This window comes from Esox lucius, chromosome 12 (assembly GCF_011004845.1).
Source record: "Esox lucius isolate fEsoLuc1 chromosome 12, fEsoLuc1.pri, whole genome shotgun sequence".
NCBI lineage: Eukaryota > Metazoa > Chordata > Actinopteri > Esociformes > Esocidae > Esox > Esox lucius.
The window spans coordinates 14,047,051-14,061,919 of NC_047580.1; the positions used below are offsets into that span (position 1 = coordinate 14,047,051).

General features: G+C 43.8%; 1 protein-coding gene across 11 annotated transcripts in view; it reads right to left on the minus strand.

Annotated features, from left to right (window-relative positions):
- Positions 1-14,869, minus strand: part of agrn (agrin) — a 236,336-nt gene that overhangs the window by 130,792 nt on the left and 90,675 nt on the right. For 10 of the 11 annotated variants that reach the window (XM_020051742.2, XM_020051741.2, XM_020051744.2 and 7 more), the window contains one exon: positions 9,717-9,755. In XM_020051742.2, coding sequence (XP_019907301.2) covers positions 9,717-9,755 — 39 coding nt within the window. Of the gene's footprint in view, positions 1-9,716; positions 9,756-10,843; positions 10,899-14,869 lie in introns of those variants that run through there. The other variant, XM_020051748.2, reaches the window with a different exon arrangement.

The window sequence follows — 14,869 nt, forward strand, 5'->3', positions numbered from 1 at the left end:
GAAAGGAGGGAAGGAAATCAGATTCTCTTTGACACTTATTTTCTGTCTGTCTGTCTCTGTCCATTTGTCTCTTTCCCTGTCTGTCTGTCTGTACTATTTATGTGCTTGTGTGTGTCCTTGGGTATATGTGTGTGTCTGTGTTTGTCTCTGTGTGTTTGTGTGTGTTTTTGTCTGTGTGTCACTGGCTGAGAAGCTTCTCCCTGAGGCTGCCTATCATATCTCATCTTTTGCAGAGGGACCAGCGTGAACCAGTGTAACCAATCTCACAGAGCCTCGGGAAGCCACACATATCTCCATCCGTGTATGTGTGCACACGTGCGTCCATGTGTGTGAGCGTGCGTGCGTTTGTCTACCAGCATGCCATTTGCCCTATCTTTTAGCTCTTGCTGTCTTTCAATTGACCTTAGGGTTGTCAAAGACATAGACAGCGGTGTTCTGGGTGCTCTGTGGCATTTCAAACAGCCTGAGAGTTGAATTGGGCTTGAGAGGAGTACAACAAAGTGGTGAGGTAGTGTTTGCTTAACGAACATGGGTGTGTTATTGAGGGAATTAAGTATATATTCTTACAATGATGTGTTTTGACAAACGCATCAAGCAAGCTCATGTTAATCAACCAGAGACTTCGATTAAGACTGCACAACAAAGCTGACAGCAATTAATCAGTTGTCGACCAAGTGAAGAAACATTTGCATAATGGAAAAAACAAGATGGACCTGAAGGAGGAGAAACAACAATAAAAGTTTCCTGTCTGAGATGTTCCAGCACATCTTTAAACTGGTACACAGTGTGAGGGAACAGTAGTTTTTCTAATCCATTATATAAGAGGCACCACTGGTTCTGACCAACCCAGTTTCTTTCAACAACTTTATCTGGCTACCTGGACCACCTCACTAATAACACTTCGCAGGCCCTGCCCCGGGCAGGAAAAGGCCTCCGGGCCAGACGATGATGGGCAAGGGAGGTTATGATGAAGGGGAGGGTTGGGAGGTGGAAGAGGAGTGAGCGGCCAAGTGAGGGATCATGAACACTTTCAATGTGGTTTAATTCCACGTCGTATGGCATTGAAATACAAACACAATAGCCCTGTGAATATGGAAGTGTCCTGAACGGTTCTGACTGACAGCACTCGTGTGATGGAAGGTGTCAGACATCCCAAGTCTATTGCTTTATAACACTCCTGGGTGAAATAAAGGGTAATGTTAAGGGAACACAGTGACTATTACGCCAGTCAAACTGGACACAGTGGACTTCTGATCTCCCCTTTCACACATCTCCCGCTCATTTAGACACACTGTCATGCTCAACCGCAAACACACAAGAGCATACATTCACACACAGACAGGAACATATAGGAATGCGAACAGACACACACACAGACCCAGCACCCCAGAGTACCCCATCAGGTCAGCTCGTTATTTCAGGAGCGCGCGCGCACACCGTTTTGTCCTGCCCTCCCCCAATTCACCTCAGGAAGCCAGGGAGTTCAGCCATTACTAATTGACTGACATTAAATACGCACACACACACACTCACACAAACATACGTACACACAGTACACTCTCTCTCTCACACACACACACACACAGACACACACAGACACACACACAGACACAGACACATACACACATACAGAATAAAACACCAACATCAGAGGATCCCTCTTTCTGCCAGACACATCCTTAGTGGTTTCCAGGGTATTTAGGAGGTGGGGTGCCTACTACCTAGTGGTTACAGCATCTGTGATAGAATACCAAAACAGCAAGGAGAAAACCTTGTCCTTTCTAACAAGGTCACTTAACCCTAATTGCTCCCAGACCATCCTGTAACTAAGACTTGGTTGTCAGTTAACTGGTAAAAGGTTTGCCTGTGTTAAGGGCATGTGTTAAGAAGCAGAGAGTTGGTTGAGCTCAGAGCGACAGCCGGGTAAAGCCTTCCTGTCAAGACACTCAGGGATTCCTAGTGGCTAAAAGAATACACCACACGTGTGGTGTCGAGTGGTGTGTGTTTGTGTGTGTGTGTGTGTACACACAAGTAGACAAGTAGGCTGTGTGTTCTTTAGGATTCCCTCTGTAAGAACCTACGGTTTATAGCCCATTCTAACATAAGTGAAATTAGTTTACATTATAAAGATTATACAGATTCTCTGCTTTCATTTCAGGGTATCTGGGTACATACTGGTTTGACCATTTAGAAATGACAACATTTACAACACAGTACAGATCACGGTTAGGATTGCTTGCACCAGAGGTTAACCCTGCTCCACCATCCCGTGAGAGGCCATCTTCACAACAGCTGCCCGTGCACTCTCACCCACAAACAGCAAGCACAGCCGTGAGCATGCTCTAGATCTACTGTACCAGGAGAAACGTTCCCCAAAACCCGCCTCTATTCCAGCTGCCCGTTGCTTCTCTCTCCCACTAACGGTGACAGTCCCTGCTCTCGTTATGCAAATGTGACGGATGCAAGGATCTGCAGGGGCTGCGTGGACCCGCTGGCGTACAAAACACACCTATCAATTAAACACCCCAAGATATACAAAATACAAATAAAGCTGAATGAGACACAAAATAAAAATGCTAAAATACAAACATCCAGCTGTGGAGAATTAAGCACACCGAAAACCAATCCCAACCTTCTGCTGTCCCTCAGAAACACAGTTTTTCTTTAGTCTTCTCTAAACTCCTTCTCCATCTTACCCCGCCCCCCTTCAGCTGCGACCCTGTTTCCGTTCTCTCTCACCCTGCCCCCCCCCTCGCTTTTTAGCCTCTCACCCCACTCTCCTTTGTTTCTTCTCTCACCCCTCTCCCACTTTTGTTTCCTCTCTCACCCATCTCTCTTGTTTCTCCCTTATCTGCCCCCCCCCTCTCCCTCGCTCTCTGTCTTCTTCCTTGTGATAGGAAGGCTTCTAGCACCACAGAACTCATTAAAACCAAGGCTGAGCAGACACGGCAGCATCAGCATGCACTTTGCTCCATGCACAAGCTATTTAAAAGGGAATCACTGGTGGTTTGTTTTCTTAGTGAAGAGATTCAGACAGGCCTGCTGAAAGGCGTACATCTGAGTCCCCAGAAAGGACAGCATGTAGGCCAGTGTGGGACTGCGGGTGTGCCTCCATTGTCACTGAGCAGGAGGGTGTAAACGGTGCGTTGTGGAACACATACAGTCTCTACAACCGTGCCAGTCGAAGCAGTGCGACGTCAGGTTAGCTATACAAAGTGGTTGTATTGACTGGAATGATTGTGTGCGTGGTTTTTCACTTAGGTGTGTGTGTGTGTGGGTGTGTGTGTGTGTGTGTGTGTGTGTGTGTGTGTACGTGCGTGTTTGACATACTGTAATCGTCAATTGTATTTGGACCGTAACATATTTTCTCTATATTCCAGCACTTAGGATATTCTATGATACATTGACTGTCTGGTTAAATTACAAATGGTGAGTATTAATTTGAGCTTATCGTTATCCATATTGGAGGAGCCATTTAGACATTAAATCAGAATCAAACTGAGCAAGACTTTCACGACAAGGTCTGAAGGCAAAAAGGCTCTGAAACAAGCAGGTACTGAAGATTGCTACAGGCCAGGCCGGGCAGAGCATCACCAGGGAAGATACCCCTGGTATACCCCTGGTGGTGTCGGTGGGTTACAGACTTCAGGCATTGCATGCAAAGAATATGCAACCAAGTACTGACAACTTGATTGTACATATTGCTAATCTGTCCAAATTCTTTTTGGAACCCTAAAATGGGGGGACTTAGTACAAAATGTGCTGTAATTTCTAAATGGCCGATACGGATGAATAAACCCCAAAATTAAAGCTGACAGTCAGCATTTAAACACCACTATCACTGTATCATCCAAAGTGCTGCAATACAGAGCCTGAAATGTGTCACAGTACAAATACCTTTGAAATTCACTGCATTTCTGTCAGTTGCAATGTACACACACGATAACACACATCAGCTTACAGGTAAATCTGAGATGCAGTTATCACAGAAGAAGACAGCACAAGCAGGCCTGGATTGGTAAACACAGTATGTGAGAACGTGTGTCCCTAGGTTACTACTCAGACTAGTGCAGTCTGGGATAGAGGTAGAGATTTATGGTTTCCTGGAGTCTGGCTTCTTTACACTCTCCATCAGCACTGCTACAGTCTCCTCTGAGAGACCATTTAAATACATCTGCCAGGCTGGCCTGAGTGAAGCAACACACTGGTCTCTCTCAGACACACCCACACACACACACACACACACACACTTTGCACCTCTCAAAGGCCCTTGCTTGTAATAAATGTATTTATTACCCACACACACACACACACACACACACACACACACAAAGCAAGGGCCTTTGAGAGATGCAAAGTGTGTGTGTGTGTATGGGTAATAAATCATTGGTGTGGTAAAGTCAGAGTAAACACAGTACTGCATGACTGAATGAAGACAGAGGTGAAGAGTCAAAGAATGGAAAGCCAATTAACACTCAAATGATCACAATAAAGGGCAAACTCATCCAATAACAAATGCCATTTTTTGTCTGTAAATAATGGAACACTTTCCCTCTACACTGGAAACAGATTCAATGTTAAATGCTTCATTAGTTAACATTTTCTATAAAGAAAAAATTTACTGGGCAAAAACGTGATTGCAAAATCATTCCATATGCATTTACCACTTGTTAAAAAGTAAACAGCTAAAACCGTAAGCCATCTTTATTTCCACACATTACAAGTCACAATTAAATGATAGTTAGGTCTGCCTGTCACTTCTTCCACATTAAGTCTAACAATGAGTCACTAAATTAATTTGTTAAATTATTCAGTGAGTTAATGAATGTAAATGAACAACATGCCGATTCAATGGGATATAATACCCTCTTTATGAACCACACACAAAGAGTGTAGTTTAAGTAATTTATAGAAACATTAGCGATTTCACAACCTAATTGCAATGAATACATGGTAGGACAGCAACAAGAACGTTGACCTGAAACCATCAAATCATCAGTCTACTACTGGACCATGGGGACTAATACCAGAACCCTTGAATGGACAATTCATTAATTAGCTAGATGAAATTCATCCCGTTGCTGAATTTATCACCAGTGAATGTCTCTATTTCAAAGGAAGCATGTGGTCGTTTTATCACATCCCTTTTTTTCTCTGCATGGTTGTAATTATGAGAAAAATAACCATTGAAGAAGGCTGTCTTATCTGAGATTAATTTAAAGCTTTCCTAACGAGGAAAAGTTAATCCATCTAGATTCTACAGAAGTTTGGCAGATATAAAGTGAGGTCCAAAGTATTTGGACTGTAAAACATTTTGAACAGTGTTCACTTTAATATGAGGGTATTTTTATCCATAATGAGTGAAGTGCATATAAATTACAATGATTACAGTTATTGGGTGTATGTTCAGTTTGTTTTGGTTGTTTTTGTGTCCTACGGATACTAACTGTAAATCATGAGTCAATGATTATGGTACAGTGCCATAATCAGTAGAATAGAATATGGTCCTGATCACTTTTACATTAATCTGGACACAAAACATTTAATTGATAACCCTGAATGAATTGAGTTTTGTATACTACATTTTTACAAATGTTTCTCTCCCTTCTCAGTTTGAAGTCGAATATATGTTTATGGCCTTGCTTTGTCTCAATTTTACTGTTGGTATGGGAGAGTGGAAGATTGGGACGTTTCCTTCAATCCATATCTCGCCAAGCCTTTCTGCCTCTGGTCACACAGTTTTTGCCGGCTGACATGCACCGGAGGTGAAAACATTCCAAGACCAGCAACCACAATTCATCTCGCAGGTGCCAGACTTTCCACATGGAAGGTCTTAAGTAATGGAATTGTCCTTAAAAAGGCCAACTCTGCAATAACACCATTATACTACAACACCTCCTTACACTTGCTGTTAGTCACAGTTTCATGATGGCAAGGCAACTCTAAATGCTACAGACATGTTTGGGCATATCGAAACGTGCTCATTAACAATTACTCTGACCAGGGAATGAAAAACAAATCCCTCAGTGGTTAATCGCTGCCTGTTTAGTTGTGTTCCTTATGGCCCACATTTCTTCCAGGCTCTCATCCCTCCATATATGGAGGTGCTTCACAACTATGCTCATTGAGTCTGAGTGGAGGCCTTGTCAGGAATGGCTTGATAACCGTAGACAGGTTCAATGTCAAAATACCCCTGGTTAGTTTCTTTGGGTTGACGCTTTTCTGTGGAACTCTGCGTGTGTACTGCAAGATGATTATGCAGGCATCCGCTGACTCTGCAAAAGTTCAGAAGAGAGTAACTTTCCAGGGGATGGAAGTACATAGTACAGCTGCTGTTTTGATGCGTCTGTAAACTTTCAGAGGGCAACAAACTCTGCCCTGATAAAGTCAAGGCTAGAACTAGCCTATGCTGCGGCTTTTTGTTGACGGCTGGGAAGGACGAGCCAATCTTGTTTCTAACCGAGCAAAAGGCTAATCTTTGAAAGAGAGTAGCACTTAAAGTCTGGATACCTCTCTCAGCAGCCCTGGTACCCCCACACCGCACTTTCACAAAAAAGAGGTAGATTTCTTGGCCTCTTTTGTGTGAAATCTACAACACAAGAAGATTTAATTAAGATAGGCGACGAGTGATAATTAATTCTGCCTCTCTCTCTTTCTGAATGAGGGGTACTGTCAAGAACATAGGGAAAGCTTCAACTAAATAAATTACAGCCACCTTGGGTAAGAGATTTTTTTTGTATTATTATAGTGGAGTTTGTGGATAGGAGGGAGGGATGAGGGGGTGGGGCAGAGAAAGTTTTAGGAGGAAGAAGTGTACTTGGAAGAGTGTAAGTAATCCCACAAGCGCATTCCCCTTTGTAACAGAAACCCTGCCAGTCCTAGATCAAATCACTTTTCAATTCAAACATCTATTATGTCTGCTGGTACAGGGTGTCCTTTGGGGACACTCCTGGTGACAAACGCCAAATTGGAGGATTCCTGCCCGGTGTATTCATTTGGAGAGGTGTGTGGGAGACATCCAGCTTCTGCAAAGACAAACCCAATGGAAGGTAGCTTTCCCTTTTAGTTCAATTAAGCCCGGATATAACAGTGTCTGGTCACTTAAGGCACTATGGGAGAGAGTAGCTGTCACCTGTTAGTAATCCCTTCACTTGAGAACACATTTACTATACTTAAATGTGACTGACAGGAATGTCAGGGCGAATGCCAGGACTGAACCAACTGCTGCTTTACCATCTGGTGGCACACAAATCAAATAGAACTGTCAAAACAGCATAATAATATCCATATACATGACCGACAGTATAACAGTCCTGATATAAATGGGATGTCGAATAGAAAACAGTATATTTGATATGTAAATATCGCTACAACCAGGGGGAGAGAAGAAGAGAAGTGTGTGTATTCAAAATGCAAATAACTTCATTATACACAATCATGACACTAGCTTGAGGCGTCTAGCTCCATGCAATAGGACTGACCCTCAGTCCAACATGTGTTTTTCTGACTGAAGACAAACTGAGACTATACTCTCAGGGCAAAATGCTGTAACACCTGTCTTACTATTATCCCCAGACAACAAGCAATAATGACTGTCGACTGACTGCAGAGGCTTGAGCCGCAGCTGAGAGAGTAATTAAAGAGTGCTTTGTGACTTCGTCACTTTTCGGCTGGTGATTAGCACTCATTTATTGGGTGGGATCCACCATATAATTGTAGGCGGTTCGCACCAAAAATACTGAGCAAGTGCACCGGATTAATGATGAGAAGCCAGCAGAACCTCAGTGTCTCCTACAGGCTTTTCAGTTGTGACTGGTCAATAACTAGGAAGACCCCTTCTCCAATGACAAACAGAAAGTCTGCACCCTTACCAGCTCAGAGACAAAGGGGATGTTTTAAAAGAGTGCAGATTCTTTAATACCGTCTCTCTGATTTTGGTTAATGAAGTATCTGGAGTGTGTCCTTGGTACTGAGGACACGTTCAGTGGAATAGCCTTCCTCTGTAGAAGTCCTCTACTGGTTAAGCTTTTTAAGGGCCTCGGTAAGCTAGTGGAGCATCCCCCACCCTGTCCCCACGGCACAGCATTCAGTTAGTTGTGCACAAACAGACAGATTATTTGGGGCCCTCTCTAATTGGCCCACTAATCTTACCAGCAACTAAATGACCCACAGAAACTTTGTCCCTCGGGTCTTATTGGAGGCGGCTCTAGCTGCTCCGATATGTTTGCTTGGACCATAAAAACAACACTGTGCCACTGACTAAGAGCCTACAGAACTATTGGAAATGTAATTACGGCCTGGCAGCAGAGCCTTTTAAACGCTTGACTAGTGCAAAAACAAACTGGGCCCTTCAGACTAGCCAAAACGCTCATACATGTGAAAATAGTGCGACTGAGATCGATAAGAGCCAGTGTTTTCAGAGGGAAAACGCACAGGGAGTGAGGAGAGATGTACTGCCTCGCAGACTGCTTTCAGTTTCTCATCTACACCTACTTGACTTGGCGACACTTTGCCTCAGAAAACAAACAGAGACTTGTCCTCAAGGGTGCAAATCATTTGTCGAAGCAATCTTGTGTGTCATTAAAAGGTCTGCGTCATTGCGTGATGCCATGTGATTGGACTGTTGGAGTGCCTTACTTTTTCCGACAGAGCCCCCACCCTGAAAAACATCTCTATTCCCTCCCCATGTGATGAGGTGAGGCGAAGTGGAGAAACACCTCAATCAATCTCATTTGCTCTGCAGTCGCAAACCACGAACACCATTTTGTATCGATAAAAGCCATTGCTGTGGATCAGCCTAACAATCATATTCATTGTCTGAAGTCGCTCAACAAAAGAGCTCCCTTTTTCACAAACAGCTTTTGCAAATGGACTGTACTATAAAGCTAGTGTGTGGAACAATTATCGGACAGATTCGCTGAGCCCCTAGCGGTACCTTTTGTTCACAGCTTCAGAAGACAGGGGCATGGATCATTATCAGCTCTCTGCCCGTTGTTTTTCTTACACAGCCAACCTATGACTTTGTAGCCCCCACACTATGGGAATAAAACCACAGTACACCTCCCAGCCATAGCAGGAGTCCACCACGTCTGTCTGGCTCAGTCTGTCTGAAATCCAGGGGCTATCGAATGGTTCTTCATGTATTAGCTTCTGTCATGAATATTCATTATCAAGCCTGAAACCAGCTGTTTCCCAATAAAATGTTGCTGTTTAATTAATGACTTGGAGCTGGCAAACAACTGAAACAATCGCCTTGCCCAGAGTACCGAGATTCCTATCTGCAGAATGAGGCTGAATTGTGGGGCGGATAACAGGGATGGACGTAGAGGGACAACTGGAGCCTCCGCCAGCCCCGGCCTACATTCAGTAAAGGAAGAGAGAAGGGAGGTTTTGGATGGAGGACTGAGGTTTCGGACAGAGGCGGAGGGAGGGCTACTTGAATTACTTAATCATGAGGCTGTAACACGGCTTCAAGGAGCTGAGACAAATCAAGCTATCACAGATTGGCCCGCTTCAAGGGCCAGATGTGGGGAAGCATCTCCCATGGTGTGGTGGAGGTGGGGGTGTAAACAGTAGCATCAGGCAGGAGAGAGGTGAAGAAGGCCCACTCTAAAGCCGAGAGATGCTTCCGAGGCCATTATTTGAACCGGATCCAAAAATGTAAGTTAAACGTTAAACCCGAAAAAGTAGGGTGGAGGGAATTCAAGAGGACTTACCGTCAGGAGGCTGGGCTGGCGTGAAATGAACAGGTTTGTCTGGAGGAGATAAAAAGAAAGGGAGAGAGAATTAGAAATAGTTTTCTAAGTTAAGTGACTTTCCCATAGGTGAGTCAGTAATTAAGCTTCAAAAAACTCAACAGAAAAAAAGACAGTCCTCTGGCTGGTGTTCATCTAACAGGTTAAAGACAAGCTCAACAGTAATATTATGTGTGATGGATATTATGTGTGATGAATATTTGCAATTGTATTGGTCCATTCCCAAACCACACTTACTACAGTATCTCAAAGCATCCAATAATTAGTATTTTGTGAAAGTATTATTATCTTAGTTATCCTTTTCATGGACACATTACTGAAATGAAAGCTTAAATAGGCCTATACTGAATGACATTTCCAGTGAAGAGGAGATTTTTTTTTTTATCCTGCTACACAGAAAAAAAAGAACTGATCCCATCACAGTCTATATCTGTTTCTTTCCAAACCAATGTGTTAGCTAATTGCCTTCTCCCACAGATGTGAAAATTCTGCCATAAAGCCTGTGTTAGTAAGAGAGGAATGCTACAAGATGATGCCATGAAGACATGGTGTCGAAAAGGAACACACGGAGGCCATTTCAAGAGCACATATACATCAAACAAACATGAATTAATACATAGATGCATACATACTTCTAAGCAAATACATAAAGACATACACACATTCTGAACACACACACACTTCCACCTTAGGTAAAGTAAACGGGGGGGGGGGCTTGATATGGGTGGGGCATTTGCGTCAGTGTTACAGAGATGAAGGCTCTTAAAGTCTCCCAATTAGACTGCAATGCCAACATCAAAGTGGTCAACTTTAAACCATGTATGATGCATCACCAACCCGTTTAAGTAGAGAAAGAAGCTCCTTAATCTTTCAGTGTCCTACTCTCACAGCACGCAACCCTAGCCCAGCGAGCTAGACCGTCAGTGTTCAGAGACCATCTGCACTCTAAGAGTCAACACTCGGGCTCGCCTGTCCAGAACGAGGAGCAGCCGGTGCTCAGGTCAGGCCAGCCCGCCACGCCCTACCCAGTGCAGACTGTGCGTCCCAGATAATGAGCAAGAGGGGAGAAAAAATGTCACATCAATTACCCAGCAAACACATCTTCCGCTAGAGCTTCTCGCCCGCCGGATCGTCCTGTTCGGGGTGACACGAGGCTTTGCTCGCCACCCAGTGACGGCATCACGGCGAACCGTTTCCACGGCCAAGTTTAAATTTAGGCTCACTTAAAATGTCTTGTCAACAGCCGGGCTCGAGGAAGCGAGAGAGAAAGGACAGGGGAGAGGGAGGGGGGGCTTTGTTTGAGTTGGTAAATAATGAAGTGTCTGGTGAACCGGTTTCTGAGTCAATCATGAAAGTAACAGATTTCCATCCAAGGGACATAAAAAACAACACAGCACAACAATGACACACACACACGTACTGTTAACACACAAACGTACACACACATGCACACCTGCTCCCTTCCCTAAATTGCCGAAATGTTGCGGTATATATGCCATATGGTGTCTCGGAGTGCATGACAACACATCTATCGAAACTACAATATGGAAGCAAAATGGAAAATGTCCCCAACTCTGTCACATGGAAAGAAAGAGATAAGGTCCACCATATTTTCATCTCCTTCTGCTCTTCCAACACATCTCGGTATGCATGTGATGAAAATGTCAAGCAATCGGCATGATTCTTATCCAAAGCAGATCAATCTTTTTGGGGGGCGGGCGGGGGGGGGGGGGGGGGGGGGGGGTGGCCTATTGAAGCCTATTGTTGAGGACATTTGGGCCAGTAAACAAAAGGTCACTGGTTCAAATCTCCCAGCCAACAAATTGAAAAACACTGTGGTTCTTTCCCTGAGCAAGACAGTTGACGTGTATTACTCCCAGATCATTACCCTACATCAGAATGTGTTCTTAGCACACTTAACAGATAAAATGAAGGGACAAAAAATTATATGTGAATAAATCTGTGTGTTATATGTTCATGCATGTGTATGCGTGTGTACGCACACCAGTGTGTTTGTGTGCGCAGGCGTTGTGTTCTAATTGGTAACGTACTTCAACATGAAGTTCCAGGCAGCCGGCCCACAGAGTGCCAGAGAACAAGCTGTGTGTTGCCATGCCCCACAATGGAAATGGCTAACCTGAGCTCTGGGTCCTCTCCAAACCGGCTTTCCATCCCCATGTTAATGGTGCTCCGTCTCTAAAGCTTTGTGTCTCTCTATTTTGAGAGGTGGAGATAGAGTACGCTAACCGGTTTGTATTTAAATATAATGGAATCTGTCTGGATTAAATTGATTGGGTAACACAGAGGGGGAGTAAATGAACTTCACTTCCGAATGCACCCCTCAGTGAGACAGACAGAGGGAAAAGTGAGAAGAGAGGGAGTGGGGCATTTTTTTTGAATTCCAAAGAGGTGCCTTTTGGTTCTTTTAATCAAGATCTAATGCAGTGGCCCCCTGAGGCCCAGGGGACGTGTCTCATACCTGATGGAAAATCTTCAGGCTGATAATGGCTTTGGAGTGGGATAGTATTGCAGAGAATGAGGCCTTTAATAGACAATGACAGACAGACAGACAGAGAGACAGCCAGACAGTCAGAAAACAGACAGACAGAGAGACAGACAGACAGAGAGACAGCCAGACAGACAGACAGTCAGAGAGACAGACAAAGGAGCAGGGATGCAAACAGATAAGATAGAATAGGACATTCACCTTCCTATGGCCGGTTTGAAGGCCGTATTCTACTTGCGGTGCATATTTTAATTTAGAATAAGCCTATTTAGCCTCCATAATGCCAATTCCCTTGGTGCAATGACGATTATATTGTAGATGGTTTCAAACGCCTTCAGCATGAATAAATCTAAGTAACTTGTATTTGGCGGAGATTAGTCTTGAACTTTACACACACAGACACCAGATCCAATACACAACTCCTCAAAATAACCCAGTCTAACGCACATGGCACTTAATAAAGCAATGCTAAAAAGCACATACACTACCTTTCAAAGGTTTGGGGACACACACAAATGTCCTTGTTTTTTTTGTCCATTAAAATAACATCAGAAATAAAGTGTAGACATTGTTAATGTTGTAAATGACCATTGTAGCTGGAAATGGCAGATTTTTTATGGAATATCTACATATAGGCGTAAAGAGGCCCATTATCAGCAACCATCACTCCTGTGTTCCAATGGCATGTTGAGTTTGCTAATCCAAGTTTATAGTTTTAAAAGGCTTACTGAACATTAGAAAATCCCTTTGCAATTATGTTTACACAGCTGTAATAATTTTTGCTACAAAACTGTCCTAGTTGACAAAGAATGACAAAGACTAGTTGAGTACCTGGAACATCAGCAATTGTGGTCCGATTACAGGCTCAAACTGTCCAGAAACAAAGAATGTTCTTCTGAAACTCGTCAATCAATTCTTGTTCTGAGAAATGAAGGCAATTCCATATGAGAAACTCAAAATCTTGTACAACACTGTGTACTACTCCCTTCAAAGAGCCCAAACTGGCTCTAACCAGAATAGAAAGAGAAGTGGGACTCCTCAAAGTTCCTCAACTGGCAGCTTCATTAAATAGTACCTGCAAAACACCAGTCTCAATATCAACAGTGAAGAGGCAACTCCAGGATGCTGGCCTTCTAGGCAGAGTTGCAAAGAAAAATACACTAGACAGAGTTGCAAAAGAACAGACACTGGACAGGGGTAGATTGGAAAAACTGTTATGGACAGTTGACGTTTGAGGTGTTTGAATCACAAAGAAGTACATTTGTGAGACACAGACCAAATGAAAAGATGCTGGAGGAGTGCTTGACACCAAGCATGGTGGAAGCCATGTGATGGTTTGGGGGTTCTTTGGGTGTGGTAAAGTGGGAGATTTGTACAGGGTAAAAGGGATCTTGAAGAAGGAAGGCTACCACTCCATTTTGCAATGCCATGCCATACCCTGTGGATGGTGCTTGATTGGAGCCAGTCTCCTCCTACAACAGGACAATGACCCAAAGCACAACTCCAAAATATGCAAGAACTATGAAGGGAAGAACCAGTCAGCTGGTATTCTGTCTGTAATGGAGTGACCAGCACAGTCACCACATCTCAACCCTATTGAGCTGTTGTTGTAGCAGCTTGACAGTATGGTACGTAAGAAGTGCCCATCAATCCAATTCAACTTGTGAGAGGTAGAATGGATGAATAGGGAGAAATCTCCTCAGATTACCTCAACAAACTGACAACTAGAATGCAAGGCTGTAATTGACAATAAAGGTCTGTTCAAGGTTGCAATTGTTGCAAATGGAGGATTCTTTGGAAAAGTTTGAAGGACACAAATATTATTTCAATCAAAAATCATTATTTCTACTAATTTCATGCATGTGTTCATGGAAAACCAGGACATTTCGAAGTGACCAAAAACCTTTGAATGGTAGTGTATGTCAGGTACTGTAGTGGGAAAAGTACGTAGGTGTCGGGACACAGGCCGGTCTGTTCCTTCCCTCACTGCAAATCTAAGCGGAATTTGTAAAAAATTGTGTAATTCAGTTAAGCGCATCTTTCGAAGCGAGAGAAAGATAGACACCATTAAACAACTTACAGTAAATATGTCACCTGCAAACACACTTGTGAAATGGCACGTTGCTGCATTGTGCTAGCTCTCCAAAAGGTCACCCTTGTGTCGCCTAACGGTAATGTTGCTGCTCATCTACCAGGCGGCAGGCAAAGCACAGACAGAAGCTTATGCACCACCAGGCCCTTTTCAATTTAGGCTGATAACCGCTCCAAGTAGGGACACTCTCCATGCCAAGAGCTTTCTCTGGTCCAAAGGCATTTAATCTGGCTACTTTATCCCACAGTTCAAAGTAAATGCCAAGGCTTTAGGGGAGAGAAAGGACTCAAAAGGAAAGCAGTCTGGGCTGTGCATTGAGGGAAAACGGCAGAGATATCCCCCAACTCCATCCAGCCCTAGCCTTTCAGATTGCACCGGCAGAGGTCAAGTGGACCCGTCTTTCAAATCTTTTTTGCAGCAGAGAGATTGCAGAGACTGTATGGTGTTTAACAGTCTGTCAGTGGTTCCAAACACTGTTCCTAGACTCCCCTCTGCGACAGGACATGCGTTGTAGCC